Source organism: Oncorhynchus tshawytscha, linkage group LG05 (genome assembly GCF_018296145.1).
Source record: "Oncorhynchus tshawytscha isolate Ot180627B linkage group LG05, Otsh_v2.0, whole genome shotgun sequence".
Taxonomy (NCBI): domain Eukaryota; kingdom Metazoa; phylum Chordata; class Actinopteri; order Salmoniformes; family Salmonidae; genus Oncorhynchus; species Oncorhynchus tshawytscha.
The window spans coordinates 62,912,612-62,940,407 of NC_056433.1; the positions used below are offsets into that span (position 1 = coordinate 62,912,612).

General features: G+C 49.0%; 1 protein-coding gene across 1 annotated transcript in view; it reads left to right on the forward strand.

The window, feature by feature from the left end:
* Positions 1-588: 588 nt before the first annotated feature.
* Positions 589-27,796, forward strand: part of LOC112251585 (protein PRRC2C) — a 31,659-nt gene continuing 4,451 nt past the window's right edge. Inside the window, exons 1-29 of the mRNA XM_042322711.1 lie at positions 589-990; positions 5,376-5,545; positions 6,160-6,334; positions 6,476-6,726; positions 6,896-7,230; positions 11,367-11,446; positions 11,563-11,690; positions 11,805-11,892; positions 12,046-12,199; positions 12,372-13,230; positions 13,374-13,549; positions 13,728-14,010; positions 14,174-14,375; positions 14,713-15,571; positions 15,819-17,887; positions 18,480-18,628; positions 22,613-22,767; positions 22,914-23,328; positions 23,929-24,014; positions 24,147-24,341; positions 24,482-24,742; positions 24,870-25,058; positions 25,156-25,321; positions 25,457-25,657; positions 26,253-26,380; positions 26,512-26,675; positions 26,837-27,089; positions 27,259-27,366; positions 27,500-27,694. Of these exons, the coding sequence (XP_042178645.1) occupies positions 5,431-5,545; positions 6,160-6,334; positions 6,476-6,726; positions 6,896-7,230; positions 11,367-11,446; positions 11,563-11,690; positions 11,805-11,892; positions 12,046-12,199; positions 12,372-13,230; positions 13,374-13,549; positions 13,728-14,010; positions 14,174-14,375; positions 14,713-15,571; positions 15,819-17,887; positions 18,480-18,628; positions 22,613-22,767; positions 22,914-23,328; positions 23,929-24,014; positions 24,147-24,341; positions 24,482-24,742; positions 24,870-25,058; positions 25,156-25,321; positions 25,457-25,657; positions 26,253-26,380; positions 26,512-26,675; positions 26,837-27,089; positions 27,259-27,366; positions 27,500-27,694 (8,439 nt within the window). The 5' untranslated portion in view covers positions 589-990; positions 5,376-5,430. The remainder of the gene's footprint in view (positions 991-5,375; positions 5,546-6,159; positions 6,335-6,475; positions 6,727-6,895; positions 7,231-11,366; positions 11,447-11,562; positions 11,691-11,804; positions 11,893-12,045; positions 12,200-12,371; positions 13,231-13,373; positions 13,550-13,727; positions 14,011-14,173; positions 14,376-14,712; positions 15,572-15,818; positions 17,888-18,479; positions 18,629-22,612; positions 22,768-22,913; positions 23,329-23,928; positions 24,015-24,146; positions 24,342-24,481; positions 24,743-24,869; positions 25,059-25,155; positions 25,322-25,456; positions 25,658-26,252; positions 26,381-26,511; positions 26,676-26,836; positions 27,090-27,258; positions 27,367-27,499; positions 27,695-27,796) is intronic.

The window sequence follows — 27,796 nt, forward strand, 5'->3', positions numbered from 1 at the left end:
TGAACTGACATCAGTGGTTAAAAGGCCTGAATCTATCTGCTCACCTGTGGCGTCATCAAAAATGATCTATTATATTGACAAGATAGCCGAGTGACCGCTCTAACAAAAGAAATGCATGTCCTCAATGATTGAAGTCAGACGAGATCAGGTAGGACAATTCTAGCCAATGAGAGGGCAGATATGCGTGGAAACTCAGAAATGAGGTCAAATCATGACGTCGGTGATCTTCAGGTCAGAAAATCGGAGCTCTATGTATTTTTTATTATTTAACTAGGCAAGTCACTTAAGAACAAATTCTTATTTACAACGAGTTCCCAGCGGTTTTGAACTTGGCATAATTCGTTTTTCTCAAAGTTGCCGGAATGCCACGTGTATCCACTTATCAGTACATTTGTAACAGGCTCAACATTACGAAACTTCTATTCGATCAAATAAGCGTCGCGTAATTCGATACTCAGACCACCATACAAAAGAGCGTCTCTCTCTTTAACAGATTTTGTACATAGTAAATTCACTCGATTCGCGTCTTCCTCTGGCTTCATCCTACTCCCAAAACTGTCGCTCTGCAGCCGCCGTCTTCTGTGCGTGATGACGTCAGACACCCGTGGACTGGCGGTCTGCCATCTTTGATTGTGAGACAGGCCGCGGCGCAAGCAGCACTCAACGAGAGCAGCACTGTCTCACACGAGATAACGGGTGGGCAAAAAAAAAGACAGAAACACAAATCGTGACCCTCTTAACGTCCAAATAACGGTGGAGACCCCGGGAAAGAAGAAAGGGCACCGTGTTGGCACAGAATAGATTTGAGGCCCGTGCAAGTCGAGAGGAAATGGTTGGATGCTAGCTACTGTACCACGCTAGTTACCTAACTAGCTATCGTTAGCAAGCTAGCCAGTTTTTGTAATCCGCCGGCCACACACTCGGCTCGGATACTACAAAACAAGCCGAACACAGACGACATACTAGAAGAAGAGAGACCGACGGTGACAGGTTGGTCGCCATGTCAAGAATTGTCTAGCTAGTTCGTGGTAAAAAAAAAAAAAAAACAGGTTAGGAGGTGTGATGGTGTACGCTAGCTACGTTGGCCACTTAGCTAGCACTGTACGTCCACTGGGAAAAAGCCGAATGTGATGATGATGATTGCGATTTAAGAATAGAAACTGATCTTTGACTCTTCAACTACTTAACCCACCATGCTGCAGTATCGTGTAAATCTGAACGATTGCAGCCAAATAGTATTCTACTAGTTTAGAATCATGTTTGATATCGTTAATTTGTGTTCGATTGTTTTGGGCTAGAAAAGGCGCCGGGACGATGTGACCCATGTCTCAACCTAAATCTGATCCATCAAACCATCGGCCTGCCCGTTACGGTGAACCAGTTAGGCTACAATTTGACCAGTTAGCTAGCTGCACCGATATTTTAATATAATCTCCAAGCCTTGAACTATTGCTAAAATAAAAAAGCACTGCTAGAGGTTTGAACACGTTACATCGACATTTCTTTGTGTTTTGGGCGTGACAGCGTCGGTGTCCCCAGTTTAAAAATGTACAACAACAAAAAATATTAACCTATAAACATCCTCTCTAGACAACTCGGAATACATTTACCCAGACAGTTGGCAACCACAGTCCACAAGTCTTTAACATTTCCGGTTGACCGTGATCCTGTCTTCTGGACAAGGCCATTAGTAAATTATATGAACCAAAATCCATGTTGATTACCTCTGCTACCATTGATTCCGATCACTGACAACGCAGGTATTTATTGTGTTCTCTGGTGTGACTGGTATGCAAATGACCAGGCATTTGACCTGGTCATGAGTGTGGTGAGGAGATGAGTGAGCATGTGCAGCGTGTCAGAGGAGATTGGTTTAGGAAACAGTCCAAAGTGAATCGACCTACCTGCAAGTCAAACTTTGATGTTAAGTCCTCAAGTGGTCCATAGTCCAGCTGATTCCATATTCAATGCCATCTGTTTTGTATAAAAAATAGCAGGCTTTAGTCCCCAATGACTGGGAAAATATTTAGAAACCATCTAATTCCATCTACCTACAGACTGGACGATATTGAAGTTCCCTCCTCCCAAGAGGCAGCAGCTCAATATAACTTATTATGGGATGAATTTCAATAGCCTAAAGTGGCTTCCTCACTGCGTCTCCTGTCACTCGTGTCCACTTATCTGAAAACAGGATGATAGAAGCAAAATGGCAGATTAATCCCATTAGGGATTTCAGATAATTCTAGGTGTGTTGTGGCCCTCTTCCATGGCTATCTGTTGACTACTGTTGTATCTCTGTGAGAGGTGACTCAGCTGCTATCCACCTCAGGTGGCACAGTGCACACAATCTTGGTTCTGTATGTAGCTTCCTGTCATGGGGGCCATCTCGGTAGTCTAATGCTGTGTTTAGATGAGACATGCAAAAACCTTCATAACAGTCGGCATAGCTTGACAAGAAAGTAAGAAAATTGGTGACGGAAAAAGCGAGCCAGGACGACATGCGTTGCTATTGTGATTTCGGTAAACAATCAGTGCAAATCAACATCCAGGGGGGAAAAATGCTATGACGAAAGTGGAAATATTTTAACTTGTGGCAAGTCCCGTCTACCATGGCGGCTGACTGCATTCACCACCAGCCTCAACGGCATTTACCTTCGTGCTCTCATTAAAAACAATGACATCCGGTTTGCCGTCTACCTCATACCAACTAACAGCAGCATAAAGCACGGGTGTCAAACTCATTCCTCGAGGGCCGAGTGTCTGCGGCTTTTCGGACTTCCTTTGTACTTAATAGTTGAATTTAGGTCTCTAATTAATAAACTCACCTGCTTGTCTAGGTTTTAATTGAAAGGAACTCACCTGCTTGTCTAGGTTTTAATTGAAAGGAACTCACCTGCTTGTCTAGGTTTTAATTGAAAGGAACTCACCTGCTTGTCTAGGTTTTAATTGAAAGGAAAACCCAAAAGCCTGCAGACCCTAGGCCCTCAATGGAAGGATTATGACACCCCTGGTCTAAAGGTTTCCTTTCCTTGTTTTCTTTACCCTCATTTACAGAGATCTGAATGTACTTGGTGAAGGCAAAGAACAAATCAGGATATCTTCTTTCTGCCTAGAGGTCACATCCCATTCCTGAGCCTTCTGCGCCTCTTTTTCATCTCTGCTCTCCCTGGAGGCAGAAGGCCATGGTTGGAGTTCTAAGGGATATATGTGTTATGTCACTTGATTTTTTTTTTAAACATCTCAAAGATGTTAGAGTAATTGGGTAGAGCTGGTTTGCAGAGAGAGATGACTGGGCATGATTTGAACTGAAGCTGTGATGAGGGTTTGGGCCTGGGTTGAGCAGGTGGGCAATGACCTCTTTGGGAGCATGGCTGGGTTATGTGGGACTTGACAGAGTAGGGGAACAATGTATGGCTGGAGACCTGGCAGATAGAGGTGAGGGCTATACAAGGTATGACTTTGGGGCTGGTCAGGTTTATGGGGGGGGTGTTTATGACAATCAGAGGAGCAGAATGTCTGTTTAGGCTGCTTTGTCCTTGTGACTCACACTCTGTCCTTGATTGACTCTGTCCCTTTCTGGGGTCTCTCCCTTGTGGCTGTGGCACACGTAGGGGCTGGCCTTCCCTGTGGAGGAAGTGTCTCTGCTTATCTCTCACTCATGCCTCCCCTCTCCCAGGCAGTCTGCGTTCTTTGCTAGTTGACGTGTGCCAGTTTAGTGTGGCTAGGAGGGTGTCAGCGCAGTGTGCCTGTTTGTGACTTTGCTTTTGCTCATACAATCAGTTTGCCCACTGCCTAGAGCAGGGGTATTCAACTGTTACCCTATGAGGTCCGGAGCCTGCTGTTTTTCTGTTCTACTTGATACTTAATTGCACCCAACTGGTGTCCCAGGTCTAAATCAGTCCCTGGTTAGAGGGGGAAAAAATCAAAAACACAATGGAACTACCGGAGTTTAGGAAATATCTATTACATTTCGGGTTGTTGAACTTTTACTGTAATCGTGAAAGCTTTTGAATTTTGAATGTAAGAGATCTGCAACAACAATTAGTGGGTCCTGCTCTACCATTTGGCCATTAATTTATATCAGAGTATCTTCCATCAGCATTATGTAGGAGTGATGCCACCCACCAGAAGTCATTGAGCATTTGATAAACAGCACTGTTAGCCTCAGTGCTGTGCTGTTAGCTGCCCTGGCCCCCACCATGCTCAAACATCGCTCCTCCATCAATTATGAATGGCTCCCGGCCGTTAGGCAGCACAGCCGCATGGCTCAACAAAGGCTGCTCTCTTAGGGCCCGTCGGCATGGCAACACGACATGCCCCATTGAGTGGAGAGAAGCCATTGTGATGGTGTGAAGTGTAGAGTCTCTCCTAGTCAAGTCATTCCGTCACTCTGAAGAGCTGTGGAGTTACCTTCATTCTCTCCCCCCTTTTCTCTCTTCCCCTACCCGCTCATTTCCCCCATAGCTACCTGATGATGACATCTATCTATATAGTTAGCTAGCTAACTATAGCTACTGAAACAGATTGTCGTTTTGTTTTTGGGGAAGAACATTGTTTGCATCCATGAGCTAGATAGCTTTTTTTTATGACCAGCACTGTAGGTGCACGAGACAACTTTACCAGCATCATAGCATACGTATTGATGAATCATTGTGACATATGAAATACGAGTTTTACGTAATAACTACGGTCCTGATTGGTCAACAAACTTATTTGACAAGTCAAATAGTGTTAAATGGTATATTTTTTGACACGTAAAGACCCAAACGGCGTTCCATAGAAATCCTGGTTGAGAATGAAACGACTGAACAAATGAACAGCACAGCAAGTAAATGAAAGAAATAGGTTTTGATTATGTTTTTACTGGTAATGGGGACATGCGTAAATGCCAACTAAATAACTATTTTGTGTGTGTAACCTTTATTTAACTAAGCAAGTTAGTTAACAACACATTCTTATTTACAATGAGGGCTAAACCCGGACGACACTGGGCCAATTGTGCGTCGCCCTATGGGACTACCAATCACGGCCGGATGTGATGCAGCCTGGATTTGAACCAGGGACTGTAGTGATGCCTCTTGCTCTGAGATGCAGTGCCTTAGACCGCTGCGTCCATGTGTGTGTTTAACTATTTAACTATACTAGAATGCTTAAGGCTGCTGAAATGTTAAATATTGATTGACGGTATTAGTTTTTTTTTGTCAAGGAAAATATTGGATATCAGTATCGGCCAAAATGTCATATTGGTGCATCAATCATCTGAATACTTTCCGAATGCACTGTATATTATATACATTTTCTGAAGTTACAATGCAAATGTCATTTAAAAACTTCTGTGTAGCACTTCGTTGAATAAAGTTTGATTTGTATTGCAGGAGGCTGGTTCTGGGGGTGAGACCAGAGGACCAGACTCAATGAGTTTCCAGCGAAATGTCAGAGAAGTCAGGGCAGAGCACCAAGGCAAAGGATGGCAAGACCAAGTATGCAACCCTTAGCCTCTTCAACACGTACAAGGGCAAGTCTCTGGAGACCCAGAAAACTGCAGGTACGTTCGTGCTTCCCAACACGCGCACATTTTCATTTTTTTTCAATGTCTCATTGTAAAATGTTTGCCTCCTTGTGGCTAGAGGCCAGTTTGGGTTTGTCCATAATGCAGGGATGCGAACTCGTTGCTTTTCAGCAATATTTGCAGTTTTGATCTGAAAATAGACCATTCACGTGAATCGTGTAGATCTGAAGAAGAATTTAAAAAATCGTGGGAAATCCAAAACCTGGAGAAACAAAACCAAGATAACGGAATTTGGGCTACAAAAATAAATAAAAATGTTCCCCTATGTATTCCTGTCCGGGGAGACTGAGATGATTATCATGTCATGATAAACCTTAAACGCAGACCAAAGAACCCTACTCCCCACCCCAGGACACAATTTTCTGTCTATGGTGGTTTGGAAGTTAACAGTTTTGAGAATAATCAAATGTGTATTATATGCATGACTTATTCTCAAAAAATAGGCCCCAAAAAAATCACACTGGCTTGTCACACATTTCCGCACAATTAATTTTCTGCCTGTTTGGGTCCTCATCATTTTCATCCCTGTAATACATGTGATTATGTAAACTGCTCCTTGCTTAATGTCAATGTTTCATGCCCTCGTCCAGTGGCTGCCAGACATGGGCTCCAGAGTTTGGGTAAGGTTGCTGTCAGTCGGCGCATGCCCCCCCCTGCCAACCTGCCCAGCCTGAAGGCAGAGAACAAGGGCAACGACCCCAACGTTAACATTGTCCCCAAGGACGGCAGCGGCTGGGCCTCCAGACCTGAGGGAGGAGACGAGAGGTGAGATACCAGGGCTGTCCCTTACTGGGTCTCTACATACACTTTACTAGGTCATAGTTATTTCTGCCTTTAGGTTGTTTCTCAGCCCTAATAATAAACAACTACTTTCCACGATCCCCCCCTTTGTGTTGTGTGTATCAGGCAGTCCGATACCCCCCCACCCCAGCCTAACCCAGGGCCCCCCCAACCCCCAGAGGTCTCGTCCTCTATAGGGTGCAGCAGATCCTGGGCCAACAGCAAGCCACCGCCACCACAGCTAGATGGAGGAGCCCCTCGTGTGAGCAGCCAGTTCCACCAGGAGTTCCCCAGTTTGCAGGCGGCCGGAGAGTCGGAGAAAGGGGAGGGGCAGGAGGAAGAGCCTTATGGACCTGGACCCAGCCTTCGACCTCAGAGTACGAACGCACACTCACATAACCACACACACATTCCCCAGTCTGTCCTTAGAACATGAGCGTTGCACTCTTCTACCCGCAAACTGATGGACCAAATTACCGACCCAAAGATTGTTACCCTACCATAGAAATGACTGGCCTGTGTTGTCTTGTCTCTGCTCCCCTATAGATGTTGGTAGTTGGCGCGAGGGCGGGGGAAAGAATCTGACCACCTCAGCTAGCCCTTCTGAGATGGACAGCTGTGGGCCAGAGGAGGGAGGGGCAGCTCTCAGCACTCCCTCACCCCCTGGGGAGGTGGAGGAGAGAGGCAGGGTGCCCCCTAATGAGAAGAAAGAGGTCAGGGAGAGGCTGCCCCTGTCTGCCAAGTCTGCACCCCTCTCCTCTCAGCCCAAGCTACAACCCCCCTCTGTTCCAGCCCAGCCTAAACTCAATGGTGGCCAGCAGGCCCTTGCCGGTGTGCCTCCCCAGTTCCACCCCCAGTTCAGGGGCATGATGCCACCCTACGTAAGTAATGGACCGATTATTGATTTTTACTTGGTATTAATCTATAATGCCTGGCCACTTGATTCAGTTCCTGGTCGAACATGATTGTTTTCCTCAACGGCCCATTCACAAACAAGCAACACATTGATAAATGTTAACCTGTTGTGACGAGCAATCCCGTATCCGGGAGCGTAATTATAGCCTCAAGCTCATTACCATAACGCAACGTTAACTATTCATGAAAATCGCAAATGAAATAAATATATTGGCTCACAAGCTTAGCCTTTTGTTAACAACACTGTCATCTCAGATTTTCAAAAAATGCTTTTCAACCATAGCTACACAAGCATTTGTGTAAGAGTATTGATAGCTAGAATAGCATTAAGCCTAGCATTCAGCAGGCAACATTTTCACAAAAACAAGAAAAGCATTCAAATAAAATAATTTACCTTTGAAGAACTTCGGATGTTTTCAATGAGGATACTCTCAGTTAGATAGCAAATGTTCAGTTTTTCCAAAAAGATTATTTGTGTAGGAGAAATCGCTCCGTTTTGTTCATCACGTTTGGCTAAGAAAAAAAAACGAAAATTCAGTCATCAAAACGCCGAACTTTTTTCCAAATTAACTCCTTAATATCGACAGAAACATGGCAAACGTTGTTTGGAATCAATCCTCAAGGTGTTTTTCACATATCCTTTCGATGATATATCGTTCGTGGAAGTGTGCTTTCTCCTCTGAATCCCATGGGAAAATGCCTGCAGCTGAAGATTACGCACCAATTTAGACAAAGGACACCGGGCGGACCCCTGGTAAATGTAGTCTCTTATGGCCAATCTTCCAATTATATGTCTACAAATACGTCACAATGCTGCAGACACCTTGGGCAAACGGTAGAAAGCTTAGGCTCGTTCATGGCACATTCACAGCCATATAAGGAGACAATGGAAAACAGAGCCTCAAAAATTCTGCTCATTTCCTGTTTGAAGTTTCATCTTGGTTTCGCCTGTAGCATGAGTTCTGTGGCACTCGCAGATAATATCTTTGCAGTTTTGGAAATGTCAGTGTTTTCTTTCCAAAGCTGTCAATTATATGCATAGTCGAGCATCTTTTCGTGACAAAATATTGCGCTTAAAACGGGCACGTTTTTTTATCCATAAATTAAAAGAGCGCCCCCTATATCCAAGAAGTTAAAGCCATATTATCTAGTTAGGCTATAACACAGAAAATAATGAGTTGTGATAACTGCACTGGGGGCGTGCTTGGCCTTCTGTTTCCTGTAGTCCGCGATCAACTCTTGTCTTGGTGGTGTTGAGAGAGAGGTTGTCCTGGCACCACACTGCCAGGTCTCTGACCTCCTCCCTATAAGCTGTCAAATCGGTGATTAAGCCTACCACCGTGTAGTCGTCAGCAAACTTAATGGTGGTCTTGGAGTCGTGGGGGAACAGGGAGTACAGGAGGGGGTAAAGCACGCACCCCTGAGGTGCCCCCGTGTTGAGGGTCAGCGTGGTGGATGTGTTGTCTATCCTCACCACCTGGGGCCGGCCTGTCAGGAAGTTCAGGATCCAGATGGAGGTGATGAGCTTGTTGAACGCTGAGCTGTAGTCAATGAACCGCATTCTCACATAAGTGTTCCTTTTGTTCAGGTGGGAAAGGACAGTGTGGAGTCCAAGTTTATTTGTCACGTGTGCCGAATACAACAGGTGTAGGTAGACCTTACAGTGAAATGCTTACTTACAGACTCTAACCAATGGTGCCAAAAACAAGGTGTGTGTGTGTAGGTAAGTGAAGAAATTTAACAACCGTAAAAAGAAATTTGAAAACAGAGTAGCAAGGCTATATACAGACACATGTTAGTCAGGCTTATTGAGGTAGTATGTACATGTAGGTATCGTTAGTGACTATGAATATATGATGAACAGAGAGTAGCAGAAGTGTAAAAAGAGGGGTAGGCGGGTGGTGCGACACAATGCAGATAGCCCGGTTAGCCAATGTGCGGGAGCACTGGTTCGTCGGGCCAATTTGGGTAGTATGTACATGAATGTATAGTTAAAGTGACTATGCATATAAGATAAAGAGAGAGGGTGGGGCACACAATGCAAATAGTCTGGGTAACCATTTGGTTACCTGTTCAGGAGTCTTATGGCTTGGGGGTAAAAACTGTTGAAAAGCCTTTCTGTCCTAGAATGGGCACTCTGGTACCGCTTGCCATGCGGTAGTAGAGAGAACAGTCTATGACTGGGGTGGCTGGGGTCTTTGACAATTTTTAGGGCCTTTCTTTGACACCGCCTGGTGTCAGAGGAAGTGCCTTGCGGTCGGAGGCCGAGCAATGATGCAACCGGTCAGGATGCTCTCGATGTTGCAGCTGTAGAACCTTTTGAGGATCTCCGGACCCATGCCAAATCTTTTAAGTTTCCTGAGGGGGAATAGGCTTTGTCGTGCCCTCTTCACGACTGTCTTGGTGTGTTTGGACCAATCTAGTTTGTTGTTTATGTGGACACCAAGGAATTTGAAGCTCTCAACCTGCTCCACTACAGCCCAGTCGATGAGAATGGAGACATGCTCAGTGCTCCTTTTCCTGTAGTCCACATTCATTTCCTTTCTTGGTTACGTTGAGGGATAGGTTGTTATTCTGGCACCACCCGGCCAGGTCTCTGACCTCCTCCCTATAGGTTGTCTCGTCGTTGTCGGTGATCAGGCCTACCACTGTTGTGTCGTCAGCAAACTTAATGATGGTGTTGGAGTCGTGCCTGGCCATGCAGTCGTGGGTGAACAGGGTGTACAGGAGGGAACTGAGCACGCACCCCTGGGGAGCTCCAGTGTTGAGGATCAGCGTGGCAGGTGTTGCTCCCTACCCTCACCACCTGGGGGCGACCTGTCAGGAAGTCCAGGATCCAGTTGCAGAGGGAGGTGTTTAGTCCCAGGTTCCTTAGCTTGGTGATGAGCTTTGAGGGTACTATGGTGTTGAATGCTGAGCTGTAGTCAATGAACAGCATTCTCACATAGGTGTTCCTTTTGTCCAGGTGGGAAAGGGCAATGTGGAGTGCAATAGAGATTGCATCATCTGTGGATCTGTTTGGCTGGTATGCAAATTGGAGTGGGTCTAGGGATTCTGGGATAATGGTGTTGATGTGAGCCATTACCAGCCTTTCAAAGCACTTCATGGCTACGAGTCTGTGCTACGGGTCTATAGTCATTTCAGCAGGTTGCCTTTGTGTTTTTGGGCACAGGGACTATGGTGGTCTGCTTGAAGCATGTTGGTATTACAGACTCAATCAGGGACATGTTGAAAATGTCAGTGAAGACACCTACCAGTTGGTCAGCACATGCCCGGAGCACACGTCCTGGTAAATCCGTCTGGCCCCGCAGCCTTGTGAATGTTGACGTGTTTAAAGGTCTTACTCACGTCGGCTAAGGAGAGCTTGATCACACAGTCACCCAGATAGTTGGTGCTCTCATGCATGCTTCAGTGTTGCTAGCCTCGAAGCGAACATAGAAGGCGTTTAGTTCGTCTGGTAGGCTTGCGTCACTGGGCAGCTCGCGGCTGGTTATCCCTTTGGAATCCGTGATAGTTTGCAATCCCGCCACATTCAACGAGTATCAGGGCCGGTGTAGTAGGATTCGATCATGGTCCTGTTTGATGGTTCGTTGGAGTCGAGATCTCTTATAAATGTCTGATTTAGTGTCCTGCTCCTTGAAAGAGGCAGCTTTAAGTCAGTGTGGATGTTGCCTGTAATCCATGGCTTCTGGTTGGGTTATGTACGTACGGTCACTGTGGGGACGACGTTGTCGATGCGCTTATTAATGAAGCCTGCGGCTAAGGTGGTAAACTCCTCCAATGCCATCGGATGAACCCCGGAACATATTCAAGTCCGGTAGCATAGATAAAAAATGTTTAAATGTTTTCTATAATTTTACTCAACATAGTATTAACATATCTTTCTAATTCTGTATTAGTTTTGACATTGAATTTGTATTTAAGGATGTTTTGCTTGTGACTGGGCCGGAAGTAGGAAAACAATACGATGAATAAAAAGATCCCCTGATGCGGGATGTTTTCTTGACAATAGTTGCTAGTTTGCTAAACATTTCTTTAACCTTGCAGAGTAGGATTCTCCTAGTAATGGCTGGGTGTTGTGTGTTTCTGTGTCCTGTTCTAGATGTTCAATGCGTATCCCAGGATGCCCTTTACTCCAGTGCCAGGGAACATCAGATACCCTATTCCACAGGATGGAGCCAGGTGAGTACACCCACATCTACATCCCAACACTCTTCATCATTATTACAACACAACTTAGTAGACCTCGCATCACCCATTCCTCGGTGTACTGACCCTCCTGTGTGTTGGCTCCCCAGGAGGGTCCGTCCCCTGCACGGGCCCCCCCAGGCCTGGATCAAGGACCCAGATAGACCCTCCATCATCAGCGCCACAGAGCTCAAAGAGCTTGACAACCTGGACACAGAGGCTGATGAGGGCTGGGCTGGTAAGACTCATCTGTATTTATACATAATGATTCTTTACCTTCATTACGTTTTAGTGGCTTTTCACGTAAACTCGATGTAACGGTAACCCTCAGCTTTCCCTATCTGTTCTCCAGGAGCTCAGATGGAGGTCGACTACACAGAGAAACTCAACTTCAGTGACGACGAGGAGAACCATGCCGCCAAAGAGAAAGGGGAAAACTGGTGAGTCTCACTGAAGAAGGTGCTTTCTTTTCTGCCTCACTACCTGGGTGTGAGAGACTGTTTTTGAACATTGGTTTTCGGTACACCTCAAGACTGTTAGCCTAGGCATTTCCAAGACTCCTAACCATTGCACTCTCTCTCTCACTCACTCAGGGAGTGGATGGGTAAAGTGGAGCGGATGAGGGCACAGCGTCCGTCAGACGGCCATGAGGGCAGCAAAGGCTCATGGGTAGATGGAAGGGACCCCAGGGTGCTTTCCCTAGGCAGTAAGGGGGTGTACAAGACCGGCCCGCCACAGGACCACCAGGTGAGGCTGAGGGTGGCTGGTTGACTCTGTTTGGGGTGTGTTTGACTGGATGGAGGGGTCCAGGACTAATGCGCCATCAAGAGCTTTACTATACAAGTTCATTTAGGCTTTGGAGGTTCTAAGGTAAAGTAGTAGTGTTAGATCATCTTTTTCACTCGCTCTCTCTCTCTAGGGTCAGCTAGGTGGGCGCTCGGTGGGCAGCGGAGCCCCTCGCGTGGCCAAACCCCCCACCATTGCTCCCCCTGCTGGTGAGGAGGAGTGCGAGGCCTGGCGCCAGAAACACAAGAAGCAGGACCTGTCGGAAGCGGTAGAAAGAGCCAGGCGGAGGAGAGAAGAGGAGGAGAGGAGGATGGAAGAACAGAGACTCACCGCTTGCGCAGAGAAACTCAAACGCCTCAACGAGAAACTCCACCCGGCAACAGATGCCAAGCACGGCCCTGCCGCCGAGACGACCAATGAAGAGACTGGAGCTGTGTGTGAAGACACACCTCCTTTGTCTGTTCTTCCCCCTGTCTCCAACCCTGCACCATCGCAGCCTGCACCTTCCTCTCAGCCCCCGAACATATCAGCCCCTCTCCAAGACCGAGAGAGTGTGGAGAGGGAAAGGATTGAGAGAGAGAGTGTGGAGAGGGAAAGGATTGAGAGAGAGAGTGTGGAGAGGGAAAGGATTGAGAGAGAGAGTGTGGAGAGGGAAAGGATTGAGAGAGAGAGTGTGGAGAGGGAAAGGATTGAGAGAGAGAGTGTGGAGAGGGAAAGGATTGAGAGAGAGAGTGTGGAGAGGGAAAGGATTGAGAGAGAGAGTGTGGAGAGAGTAGAGCCTAGTGTGAAGGAAGAGAGTCAGTTTGTGCCTCGCCAGCCCAGCCCTCCAGTCCAGAGACCATTGTCCATACCTCCAGAGCCTCGGCTCGGAGAGGGTCCCCTGCACTTGGTGAGCCCCCTGAGTGAGGTGAGCCCTCTGGTGGAGGAAAGCCAGACTGAGAGACTGACGCCCATGCCTATCAGAGACTACTTCAGCACCGATGAGAGCAGAGGTGAGCCCCCTGGCAGAGCCCTGTGTTTCCACCAACATAAATTAACCAGCTGCTTTACCTCCCACACTTTCACTCCAAGAATAGCCACTATTTGTTTATTTCAATTGTTTAATTTCAGTGTCTCTCTCGCTCTCTCTCTCTAGTGGAGGAACCTGTGCCGCTCACTCTGCCCCTTATGGACCCCCTCAGTGGAGAGGATGCCCCTGTGGCCCCCCTGGACCTTGAGGGAGAGGTGGGGGCTGCCATGCGCCCCTCTCTCACCTCTGGATACTCGAAACAGTTCCAGAAGTCTCTGCCCCCGCGCTTCCTCAGGCAGCAGGTATTGGACTTGTGTTGCTTAATTTTTTCCAAGAGGAATTTCAGATGTGAAATTAGATATAGAAAACAGTTACCAAATTCCATTACATTCTATCTCTGGAGTCCTGATCTTTTTAATGTTGTCCATGTTATTTTGAAGAGAATCCCTGTATCGAACTCCTACTTTTTTCTCCTTGCAGGAGCAGATGAAGCAGCAGTGGCAGCAGCAGCAACAGCAGCAGGGGGGTGGTGGTGGGGCTGTGTCCCCATCAGGAGGAGGTGCGGGTGGAGGATGTGTAGCTGCCTCCCAGCAGCAGCACCGCTCCCTGTACCAGCCCGTCGGCCCCCCTCACCACCAGCATCAGCAGCACCTGGCTAACATGGGCTTTGACCCTCGCTGGCTCATGATGCAGTCATATATGGACCCCCGCATTATGTCTGGAAGACCACCGCTCGACATGCCAAACATGCACCCTGGACCTGGTACGACAATACTGACATACTGTGTCTCTTTTGACTGTTTAGGTTTGCATGTTTTCTGTGAGATTTGCTGCCCTGTATGTGTTTGGCACAAAAGCCATGAATTGTTAGAGAGAGAGATAGATGTCTATCTAACATTTTGACTGTCCCTTTTCCTCGTCTCCAGGGCGGATTCCTCCTAAGCAGATAGTTCGTAGAGAGCCAGGGGACAGCTCCAGTTCTGACTCCTTCGACCACCTGACCAGGCCCATACGGGACCACAGTCTCCCTTCTGAACCGCGCATAGTATGGGGATCTGACCCATACCCCCAAACTGAACCCCTTCCCTCTGTCACACCCCCTAAAGGACGGGAGGACGAGGACAGCAGGTGAGTAGACAACAACACTCAGGCTGCATCTTATTACACTAACCTGGCGGCAGGTAGCCTAGTGGTGAGAGCGTTGGGCCAGTAACCGAAAGGTTGCTAGATCGAAACCCAGAGCTGACAAGGTAAAAGTCTGTCGTTCTGCCCCTGAACAAGGCAGTTAACCCACAGTTCCTAGGGTGTCATTGTAGTTAGGAATTTGTTCTTAATTGACTTGCGTAGTTAAATAAAGGTTAAACAAAACTTATTTTTATTTATTTTTTTACATTTCTTGTCTCCACGGTAGATAGTAATAAGAGGATGCCACTTTATTTTATTAAAACATCTCTCCTTTTCCCAGACTGGACTCTGGGTTGGAGATGGAAAGGGGTCTCCCAGCCATGTACCCCAGCCAGGATCACAATCCCCTGGAACCCTGTGGCAAATCAGACCTTTTCAGAGACCCCACAAAGCCCCTGTCAGGATTCGGCCCAGGCCCAGAGGAGGCTCCAGAACCCCTGCAGACAGAAATAGGGCCTGGTGGGACTCCCTTTGAGCCAGTGGAGCCTAGCCTGCCCACTGCAGAGGTGGAGTCTCTGGGACAGGCCATGCTACAAAGAACCATCTCCCAGGGCTCCAGCCACTCCCTCAAACTGGATGAGCCCAGGTTCGACAGCCTCCACCTGGGAACAAAGACACTTGAGCTCCAGGATCCGGAAGAGAGGCCAGGCGGGGAAGATATAAAGGCCAGTAAAGAGCCTTTCTCCCAGGCTGCTGTGACCGGGGACACCCCTCCAGCTGACTGCCTCCACAAGCTCGAGAAGCCGGCCCCCAGCAAGCAGAAGGCTGAGCTGCGCTGGGGAGGGAGGTCTGGGGCCGGCCGGAGGGATGGACCAGGGGGAGAGAGGCCGGTACGCAGGTCTGGACCCATTAAGAAACCTGTACTCAGAGACATGAAGGAAGAGCGAGAGCAGCGGGAGGAGAGAGAGCGACACCGTGAGAGAGGAGAAAAGGGGGAGAGACCCAAGAAGGAGGAGCGAGGAGGAGTGAAAGCTGCCTCCGCTGCTGCTGCGGTGTCTGAGGGCCCCAGGGACAGACCCCACGGAGAGAAGGAGAGGGACAGACCCCACGGGGAGAGGGACAGACCCCACGGAGAGAAGGAGAGGGACAGACCCCACGGGGAGAGGGACAGACCCCACGGAGAGAAGGAGAGGGACAGACCCCACGGAGAGGAGAGGGACAGACCCCACGGAGAGAAGGAGAGGGACAGACCCCACGGGGAGAGGGACAGACCCCACGGAGAGAAGGAGAGGGACAGACCCCACGGAGAGAAGGAGAGGGACAGACCCCACGGAGAGAGGGACAGACCCCACGGGGAGAGGGACAGACCCCACGGGGAGGGGAGAGGGACAGACCCCACGGGAGAGGGAGAGGGACAGACCCCACGGGGGAGAGGGAGAGGGACAGACCCCACGGGGAGAGGGAGAGGGACAGGCCCCACGGGGAGAGGGACAGACCCCACGGGGAGAGGGAGAGGGACAGGCCCCACGGGGAGAGGGACAGGCCCCACGGAGAGGGACAGGCCCCACGGGAGAGGGACAGGCCCCACGGGGAGAGGGACAGGCCCCACGGGGAGAGGGACAGGCCCCACGGAGAGAGGGACAGGCCCCACGGAGAGAGGGACAGGCCCCACGGAGAGAGACAGGGACAGGCCCCACGGAGAGAGACAGGGACAGGCCCCACGGAGAGAGAGACAGGGACAGGCCCCACGGAGAGAGAGACAGGGACAGGCCCCACGGAGAGAGGGACAGGGACAGGCCCCACGGAGAGAGGGATGGGAAGAGTGAGACCCCTGAGACAGAGGGGCCTGGGAAGGGCCTCCAGAGATCCAGAGATATACATGCCCCGATACCAGCCTCCCAGGACGACAAGATAGACCAACTACCAACCAATGACATAAACCCTGAACCTAAATTACCCTCTACGAAGGAGCCCAACCTGCCCCCACGGACCTACCGCCGTGAGGAGAGGGAAAGAGACCGGGAGAGAGAGATGGAAAGGGACAGAGAGCGAGACTGGCCGGCTGATGGTTTTAGAGGCCGAGGCAGAGGGGAGTACTACTCTCGAGGACGGAGTTTCCGGGGAACTTATATTGGTCGAAGTAGAGGTGGCCGGGGTCGTAGTCGATGGGAGTACCCTTATCAGGAGCCGCGCTCACGCTCAGACTTTCCTGCCGTCAGTGGAGCTGCTGCCTTCCGCTGCCGTGAAGAGAGCGAGACGCGCAGCGAGAGCTCAGACTTCGAAGTGATGCCCAAACGCAGACGGCGTCGTGGTTCCGATACCGACTCGGAGAGCGAAGGAGGACGGGAGTCCGCTAGCGACACTGGGGCTTCAGACCGTGAGCCCAGTGCCAAACCACCTCGACCGCTCCGCAGGGAAATACCAGGAGAGCCCCGCTCCGGACCACACAAACCTGGCTTCGGACCCCATCACCTGGGGGAGAAAGGAGGGCCCAGGGGAGGAGATGAGGGAAGGCCCAAGCCAGGCTTCCTGCCCAGAGGAGATCCTTCACGGCGTGGGAGAGGGGGACTGTACAGCAGGCGAGGGGGAGCCAGGGAGAGAGGAGGTCCTAGGTCAGCTCCTCTCAGACGCCCAGGAACTAGAGAGTCATCCTCCCAGTGGCCCTCTAAACCCATGGAGACCTTCCGACCTGAGGACACAGAACCCTCGTCATCACGCTATGACAACTGGGACCACCACTCTGACCGACGGCCTGTTCGAGGGGACAGAGACCGACAGTTCGAGGGGAAGAAGTTTGGGGAGGGGGGACCCCAGAGTAGCAGAGACAGAGAGAGGCCCCGTCGCCCTCGGCCAGCCCGACCCCCCAGACAGGACAAACCCCCCCGCTTCCGGAAGCTGAAGGAGAGAGAGGCTGCAGTCTTAGCTGGAGGAGACACAGGACCTGGACCCACCTCCACTGCCCCAGTCCCAGCCTTAGTGCCTGGCCCTGTCTCCCTGTCCCCTACTCTCTCAAGAGCTCCAGGGCCCCCCTTCACCCTGCCTGTAGATAAGGATCCCAAAGCCGCTGACCTAACCTCTGACCAAGCCCTGCCTGACGCCACCCCTCCCACCACCTCTGCCGTGGGCACCAAGTCACCTGACCTGTCCACGCAGAACTCTTCTGACCAGGCCAACGAGGAGTGGGAGACGGCGTCAGAGAGTAGCGACTTTAACGAGCGTAGAGAACGGGAGGAGAGGAGGGGAGCGCGGGAGGCTGCTAGCGGCACTGCTCAGCCCTCGACACCAGCCCCCTTACCCCCTCAGGGCTCAGCACCCCCCAGCAGGACTCCCACCGAGGGAGGGGTGACACCCAAACGCGAGGCAGCCGGGCCCGCCGGGGGCAGGAGGAGTTTCTCCAGTCAGCGTCCGGTGGAGAGACAGAACCGCTGGGGGAACAGCGGACCCAAACCAGGCCGCGGCTACGCAGGGGGGAAGGGAGAGAGGCGAGGAGGGGGGGGAAAGGCTGGACGCAGAGGGTGAGTCATCCACCAATCTCACACCATGATGTGGTTTGGCCTTTTGTCTTGTTCACTGACTGTTTGCATGTTATATCTTCACTGTTAACATAATGAACAATATCTTATTAAACAACCAAACTCCAGTACTTTTCTGTTTTTGTTTGTGTGTGTGAATAAGAGCTGTAGAAGCACTCTCTTCCTGAAGGACAAATGTTTCTCATCTCCTTTCGTATCCTGTTCTAGTTGCTGGCTGTGTGTTTTGGTATGGAGTTGACATATATAGTCTGCTACATCTCTGTGGCCCCTCACTCTGGAGGAGAATACACTGGGTACACATCACTTCCTCTCCCTTTCTGGCTGTATCTCAATAGTCTAAAGCGGTTTCCTTTCCTTGTTTCCTCACCTACACTGATGTGAAAGCAATGTCCTTTATTACACTACTATATTTTGTTATCAGAGAGGACTACTATAGATCCTGAAGTTTTTACACTATTGGGATGCCTGTCTTGTTTTAGTTTTTTTATCAATCTGCTGCTTCTCTGTACAGTGGCCTGTCCTCTTGTCTCCATCTCTCTCTCTTTCCCTAACATGTCTCTCTCTTCCCCTCCAGAGCGGCCCCTAACCCAGACTCAGCCCCGGGTGGGGGAGGGGTGCGTACTGGGGGTAAAGACCCTGCTGGACGCAGGAAGGACGAGACCAAACAGAAACCCAAGGAGAAGGAGAACGCTCTGTTGCAGTTTGACCTAAACAACTATGCCAGTGAGACAAATGCGCACACACACACAGATGTACACACCTGCTATCTAGTAGGGATGTAACGATTCACCCATACTCATCGGTCCCCGGTTCAAATTTTTAAGGTGTAAGTGTATCAGTCTGCGGGACCCCTGACTAATCCAAACGAAGCATGCATCAGCAAGAGAACCGATCCAAACGAAGCATGCATCAGTAAGAGAACCGATCCAAACGTTATGAATCGCCGGGTTCACAAGTTTATTTATTTTTTTGCCTCGTTCCAAAAATACCTGATCTGTTGACTGAGTTGATGCATCTTCTCCTTCAGCCTATCAAACTTTTATGCAAGTACAGTAACTGAGAATGACATTGATCTACAAGTCAGATAACTATGTGCACCGTGTGGGAGACTCAGCTGCTCGCGCCAATGAGAGCGTAGTCCTACACTATCTCTGTTCTAATGTTTGTAGGCTACACCTTCAGCATGTAACTATTTCCCCGGGCGTTGCTGTAAATGAGAATGTGTTCTCAGTTAACTTACGTGGTAAAATAAGGGTTCAATAAAATAAAGCATTCAGATGTTTGTAAAATGGCTTTTGCAATATTAATTGAGGGACAACCAATGTAATTGTTACCAAATGCGGTGTAGAAAATTGTGTTATACCCGTGGAGCTGTGTAAGCGCCCGCTGACTGGGGCTTTTCATTGCCAGACTCACCTTACAAAATATTTTTGTTAATTCTGCTACAGTCAGTCAGTGCCTTTCGTCATTTTTACATGAACTGGGTAAAGGTGTAATTTCAACAATTTTCGAGCCACACTAGTCAGAATGGGAGAAGTGGGCAGCTCTCCTCCATAAAGTTCCAAACCATTTGCTTTTGAGACTGGGTGAAATCCAAAGCTGTATTTATATTAATTGGCTATGTAAATTTCATTGCACATTTTTAAAGATAAGTATTGACATATTAGGAGCTCAAAACATTTGAATCTGCTATATGACAAGTTAATCAGTAGGTGATGAAGAAGTGGGGGGACAAGACATGAATAGCCTGCCTAATCTGATAGTGGTAGATGCCCTATGTCTCAGCTCACCCAGTACAGAGAAGTCGGCTCAGACAGATCCAGCTCATGAGCTCCATCAGTATCAGATTCATTTAGAATGGAAAATGAATGTGTTCATGCAACAATTATTAAAGCGATGAATCGACCTAAATCGCATCCATTCAGTCCATAAATCAAATTGCACCGAATCGTTTCAAACTAAACGTATTGTTCCTGTATCGTATCGGAACCCATTTATCTAGATTAGAAGTCGCCCGATTATGATTTTAACGCCGAAGCCGATTATTGAAGGACCAAAAAATGCCGATACAGAATAATCTGACTTTAAAAAATATACACTGCTCAAAAAAATTAAGGGAACACTAAAATAACACATCCTAGATCTGAATGAATGAAATATTTTTATTAAATACTTTTTTCTTTACATAGTTGAATGTGCTGACAACAAAATCACACAAAAATGATCAATGGAAATCAAATTTATCAACCCATGGAGGTCTGGATTTGGAGTCACACTCAAAATTAAATTGGAAAACCACACTACAGGCTGATCCAACTTTGATGTAATGTCCTTAAAACAAGTCAAAATGAGGCTCAGTAGTGTGTGTGGCCTCCACGTGCCTGTATGACCTCCCTACAACGCCTGGGCATGCTCCTGATGAGGTGGCGGATGGTCTCCTGAGGGATCTCCTCCCAGACCTGGACTAAAGCATCCGCCAACTCCTGGACAGTCTGTGGTGCAACGTGGCGTTGGTGGATGGAGCGAGACATGATGTCCCAGATGTGCTCAATTGAATTCAGGTCTGGGGAACGGGCGGGCCAGTCCATTACATCAATCCCTTCCTCTTGCAGGAACTGCTGACACACTCCAGCCACATGAGGTCTAGCATTGTCTTGCATTAGGAGGAACCCAGGGCCAACAGCACCAGCATATGGTCTCACAAGGGGTCTGAGGACCTCATCTCGGTACCTAATGGCAGTCAGGCTACCTCTGGCGAGCACATGGAGGGCTGTGCGGCCCCCCAAAGAAATGCCACCACACACCATGACTGACCCACCCGCCAAACCGGTCATGCTGGAGGATGTTGCAGGCAGCAGATTGTTCTCCACGGCGTCTCGAGACGGTCAAGTCTGTCACATGTGCTCAGTGTGAACCTGCTTTCATCTGTGAAGAGCACAGAGCGCCAGTGGCGAATTTGCCAATCTTGGTGTTCTCTGGCAAATGCCAAACGTCCTGCACGGTGTTGGGCTGTAAGCACAACCCCCACCTGTGGACGTCGGGCCCTCATACCACTCCCATGGAGTCTGTTTCTGACCGTTTGAGCAGACACATGCACATTTGTGGCCTGTTGGAGGTCATTTTGCAGTGCTCCTCCTCCTCCTTGCACAAAGGCGGAGGTAGCGGTCCTGCTGCTGGGTTGTTGCCCTCCTACAGCCTCCTCCACGTCTCCTGATGTACTGGCCTGTCTCCTGGTAGCGCCTCCATGCCCTGGACACTACGCTGACAGACACAGCAAACCTTCTTGCCACAGCTCGCATTGATGTGCCATCCTGGATGAGCTGCACTACCTGAGCCACTTGTGTGGGTTGTAGATTCCGTCTCATGCTACCACTAGAGTGAAAGCACCGCCAGCATTCAAAAGTGACCAAAACATCAGCCAGGAAGCATAGGTACTGAGAAGTGGTCTGTGGTTATCACCTGCAGAACCACTCCTTTATTGTGGGTGTCTTGCTAATTGCCTATAATTTCCACCTGTTGTCTATTTCATTTGCACAACAGCATGTGAAATTTATTGTCAATCAGTGTTGCTTCCTAAGTGGACAGTTTGATTTCACAGAAGTGTGATTGACTTGGAGTTACATTGTTGTTTAAGTGTTCCCTTTATTTTTATGAGCAGTGTATATATAGTAATGAATGACAATTACAACAATACTGAATGAACAATGAACACTTTATTTTTAACTTAATATAATACATAAATAAAATCAATTTAGTCTCACATTCTAAATAAATCACTGACTGTGTCACCAGCAAAGCACCATCACACCACCTCCATGCTTCACGGTGGGAACCACACAGGCGGAGATCATCCGATCACCTACTCTGTGTCTCACAAAGACACAGCGGTCGGAACCCACAATCTGAAATTTGGACTCGTCAGACTAAAGAACAGATTTCCACCCATATAATGTCCATTGCTCGTGTTTCTTGGCCCAAGCAAGTCTCTATTGGTGTTCTTTAGTAGTGGTTTCTTTGCAGCAATTTGACCATGAAGGCCTAATTCATGCAGTCTCCTCTGAATAGTTGATGTTGACATATGTCTTTTACTTGAACTCTAAAGCTTTTATTTTATTTGGGAATCAGGTCTTCATGGTCGATTTGCTGCAAAGAAACCACTTCTAAAGGATACCAATAAGAAGGCAAAGGGTGGCTACTTTGAGAATCTCAAATATAAAATATACTTTGATTTGTTTAACACTTTTTTGTTTACTACATGATTCAATATGTGTTATTTCATCATTTTAATGTCTTCACTATTTATTCTACAGTGTAGAAAAGAGTAAAAAGAAAAAACCTTTGAATGAGTAGGTGTCAACGTTTGACCTGTACTGTATATTTTTCAATATGCTATGGGTACTGTAATGCTTTATTGGCTCAGTACTAGGGCTGGGACGATACTGGTATTGCAATGCTCGTTAGTGTTATGGCAAAGAAACGGAACACGAAGTGAATTTAGCTTCTTTAGGAAAACAGCCGTAATGTTGGAAACAAACACTGTTGTATTTATTTTCCAAGCTATAGCACACACTATTTTGCATACAGCAGGAAAAAGTATTGCGTTACTGGTATCGTCACAGCCATACTTAATACTGAATTTGACAGATCTATTGTTCTAGAACTTGTACCTAGTCCATGGAACTAGTTTCACTTTGTGCTGTCCTGTAGGTGTGGTGATCATAGATGACCATCCAGAGGTGACAACCTTAGAGGACCCCCAGTCTAACGCTACAGATGACGGCTTCACTGAGGTGGTCTCACGCAAACAACAGAAACGACTACAGGACGAGGAGAGGAGGAAGAAAGAGGAGCAGACTACACAGGTGAGAGAGGCAGAGTGTGCAATTCACCACTGGGAGGCAGTTATTCCTGTATTGACTAAACACAAGATTTTTATTCACACTGAGGACCATAGGACCCTAACATCTGACATCCCTAACATGTATCTCGTTGCCTTGTCGGTTTATAGCACTATGGAAAGAAAGGATCAGGGGAAAAGGGGAGAGGAGGAAGCAAGCTGCCACCAAGATTCGCCAAAAAACAGCAGCATCAACAACAAGCATCACAACAACAAGCATCACAACAACAACCACAGCAAGCCTCACAGCCGCAGCCTCAACAGCCCTCACCTCCCCCTCAACTACCCCAACCCCTCCTATCTGCCTCCCAGCTCCCTTCCCCCTCCCAGCCTGCTGCCTCTCCCCAGACTCTGGAAGGCTCTGTGGCCACCCTACCCCCCGCCCCTACCCCCACCACTGTGGACTTCACCTCCAAGACGCCCCTTCCCCCTGTGGCGCTGCTCACACAGACCCACAGCACTCTCGGTACGGAACTCTGGGAGAACAAGGTGGCCGGATCCACCATACTCCCTGACGTCAAGAAACGTGAGTCACACAACATCAGGACAGTCATTTTTCACAACGAGATGACGTTTCGTTAGTTAAAACATGTACATCTCCTGAGTGGCGCAGCGGTCTCAGGCACTGCATCGCAGTGCTTGGGGCGTCACTACAGACCCAGGTTCGATCTTAGGCTGTGTCGCAGCCGGTGGCGACTGAGAGACTCGGAAGGCGGCGCACAATTGGCCAAGCGTCGTCCGGGATAGGGGAGGGTTTGGCCGGCCGGGATTTCCTTGTCCCATCGCGCTCTAGCAATTCCTTGTGGCGGCCCGGCGCATGCATGCTGACTTCGGTCGCCAGCTGTACAGTGTTTCCTCTGACTCATTGGTGCGGATGGCTTCTGGGTTAAGCAAGCAGTGTGTCAAGAAGCAGTGCGGCTTGTCAGGGTCATGTTTCGGTGGGCACATGACTTTCAACCTTCGCCTCTCCTGAGTCCATAGGGGAGTTGCAGTGATGGGACAAGACTGTAACTACCAATTGGATATCATGAAATTGGGGAGAAAAGGGGTAAAAAATATATATTAAAGAATTATACATGCGCTAAGGTTTTCATATGCTTGGTCTCATCTGATGTGTGTGTTTCAGTTGGACCCATCAGCCCTCCTCAGCCTCCTTCAGTCAGTGCCTGGAACAAACCTCTCACCTCCTTCACTGGGACTGTCACTCCTGAGGTACGCACCTCCTCTCTTGCTCTCAATATCTCTCGTTTCACAACCCGTATTGTACAACAGGCTGAGTTGCTATGGATTCGTTCTGTTTTATTGTGCCTCCAAATAAATGGGAAAAGTGCCTTTGTGTTGTAGGGTGTGAAGCCTGGCTCAGAAGGCAGTGTGGATCTAGGGATGGAATGTATCCAGTTTGGAGCCCCGTCCTCAGCTGGCAGTACAGACAGCGATGGTGTTCCAGCCATGCTAGAGCCTGGACCTGACAACAAACTACCTGCTCCTAAAGAACAGAGACAGAAACAGCCCCGTGCTGGACCTATCAAAACACAGAAGGTAGGGTACTAAACACACACACTGACTGACACAAATACTCAGAAAATCCATAGTGACTGATACGTTTGTGCAAAGAATTACATTGACATGATTCTTCATATTTTCTCAACTTGAACTGTATCTCTTCTCTCTACTTCCAGCTCCCTGACATGGAGCCAGTAGAGCCTAAGGAGTACAAGCCTGGCCCTATTGGTAAAGAACGCTCCCTGCGTAACCGCAAGGCTAAGGACGTCCGTGTGGGGGGGGAAGAATGTCTTGATGGGGGGATAGTACCAGGTGGAGGGACCAACAGAGCAGTAGATTCCAGCCCCCCCAACACAGACACCTCTGTTCCTGAGCTAGGGGGCGATATCGAGGGGATGATCACCATACCCTCGGCAGAGTACGCCAGCAGCTCCAAGGTGAGAGGGGATGGTTGGTATGGTATACCCAATATGGCCACCAGTCTATCCACCACATTCATGAATGCTCCATTCATTCCAGTTCTATTGACTTAAACTTGTCTGCCCCTAACCCTCCCCCTGCCAGGAGTCAGTGACCGACTACACCACCCCCTCTTCCTCTCTGGCGGACAGCGTTCCTACTGGAGGGAGTAAGATGGAGGAGAGCCTGGTGGCCAACGTGGCCCTGCCTCACCCTCTCCCTCGTAGAGAGGCCTTACAGCAGAGCTCCAGCCTCAGTACTGTCTCTCCTGCTTCTGTTGACCTCACACTGAAGGTACACACACACACACACACACACACACAGCACACCCTTCTATGCATACTGTGTCTATCTGCTTCTAATACGTTATCTTATTTATTTCTTTGGTAAGATGGAGTCAGCCCGTAAAGCTTGGGAGAACTCCCCCAGCCTGGTAGAAAAGAGTTCTCCTGTCACCTCCTCTTCTCCTATCACCTCCTCCTCCTACTCCTCCTTCTCCTCTGCCTCCATGCCTCAGATACCAGTAGCCTCTGTCACACCAAGCACTTCTCTGACAGGTACAGTCTTTCTTTGGAAGTCAATAATGTTTTTACACTAATGCTAAATGGATTGACGGTTGGGCAACATCACCCACATAAACAGCAACTGGGTGTAGTGACATCTAGCTTCCATCTCCTGTCACGTCCCCCCAGGTGCTGGGACATACACTACGTCCGCTCTGAGCACTAAGACCACCACGGCCTCTGACCCCCCCAACATCTGCAAGGTGAAACCCCAGCAGCTGCAGACTGGATCCATGGGTGGGACCAGCTTCTCCCAGCTGGGCTGTGTGGCACCCCTGCTTCCCCAGCAGCAACAGACTCCACAGGTCTACGTCTCACAGTCTGCAGCAGGTGAGTCCTCAAACACATCTGACTTGTGTGCACTTAGCGGTATGACTAGGGCCAGGAGTTTTTCCTTAACTACATGACCTCACCAGGAAATGACTTGGCCCTACTTAGACTTAGTCTAGCAGATACTACTAAACCTGAATGAAAACAGTTCTGTTAAATGGGCATGGAGGTGTAACGCTTTTGATGAGACAGCCATTTAGTGTTGTGCTCCTCTCTCTTGTGTCGTATCAGTGACTGCTGAGTGAGCCTCTCATTGGGATGCTAGCTATAGAGCTTAGTACAGTGCAGTAGGCCCCATAGGAAGGTCAGGTATCATCTTCAATCAGAGAGTGCTGAGCCCACAGGAACAGCCATCACAGCTCATAAAGGACATAATTACCTCATGTCTCATAGAGGACACTTATTTAGAGAAAGGTCAATGTATTCACAAACCTTATGTGATCTGAGATGGAGACAGCTGTAATGTTACTGTGAAGGTGATGCTAGTGATTTAAAATGTCCTCAGGACACACAATAGTCATGCATTTGTCAGAATTGTGGTGAGTTTGTGAATTCAGTAGTTTTCATCTTCTCCTCGCGGTGTGTGTGTGTGTAGGCTCTGCAGCCCAGATTCCAGCGTTCTACATGGACACCAGTCACCTGTTCAGCAACCCCCACTCCCGCCTGGCACCTCCCCCTCTGACACAGCACCAGCAGCAGGGCTACCAGCCTAGACTCTCACAGGTACACACTACAAGGATCTCTTTAACACGACTTCAAGCTTAAAGCTGCCTTTAATGTAGCCTTATTCTCTCCATATGTAGCCTTATTCTCTCCATATGTAGCCTTATAAGGCCTTATTTTCTCCCCTCCAGCAGCAGGCGGCAGTGCAGCAGATTCCTATCCCAATCTATGCTCCCCTACAGGGGCAGCACCAACACACACACACACACTCTCACCAGGCCCAGCTAAGCCTCAGCACCGGACCTCCCGTCTCCCAGCCACAGGACCTCTTCAGCTCCTCACTGCAGCCTTATAGGTAACAAACACACACACAATGATATGTATTTATCAAACAATGCTGTTTGGCTCAAATTTTGTGTCATTCTGACTGGTAAGAGGTGTGTTTGATCACACTATTATACACTACTATACAATATTTTAACTCTCTTCTCTCATCTCCCTTCCTCTGTCCTTCAGATCACAGCAGGCCTTTATGCAGAGCAGTCTGTCCCAGCCCAGTCCCATGATGTTATCAGGGCCATCTCTCCACAGCTACCCTGGTGTTGGGGGCCATGACCTGGGCAAGCCCCAGTCCAGCTTGGCCTACCAGCAGCCCTCCAACACACACACACAGCACATCCCCATCCTGTTTGAACCACAGCTCAACCAGCCCTCTGGCATGGGAGGATCCCAGTTGATAGATACACACCTACTGCAGGTATGGAATAAGGTACATACAACGTAGTTCCAACTCTCTTAGAATTTATTGAACTGTTGAGAACTCATGATATCTTTGTCAATGCTGAAGCAAGCTTATATGTATGTGGTCATACAAGAGCTTTGTAAGAAGTGGTCATGAATGTTATTGCCCTAACCCTCTCTCGCTCTCCTCTCTCTAGCGTCAGGGGATGAGTCCACATTCTAACCTGTACTCGGGACAGGTGCAACAACACGGACAGAGCAGTTACTATAGTAACACACAGTCTCCAAGCTCTGCCATGCAGCAGGTATACACATCATTTACACACTTTCTGTTCCTGCAAAAGGAACAGATTGTCAAAACAGACAGTCGTGACATTGCAACTAACTCACCCCTCCCAATCTCCTCCTCTTGCTCTCTCGCCTTCCCTCTCCCTCTAGGTGCAAGTCCCTATGCCAGGCTCTCAGCTCGGTCTTCCTAACTATGGTTCCGTGGGCAGCCAGCCCCTCCTGGCTCTGCCCCCCACCCCTCCCCAGGCGCAGCCCCCTAGCCTCAGCCGCCAGCCCCCAGTCTCCCAGCCCTATAGGGGACCCTTCGGACACACACACAGCGTGATGCACCCCCCCTCCAGCAAGGTACTCACCAGGGAATGATACAAAGTTCTGCATGTGTGAGAGACAGACTTGTGTGTATCAAAGCCCTTTCATGGCCTATAGCTACCTGTATTATGTCTTCTG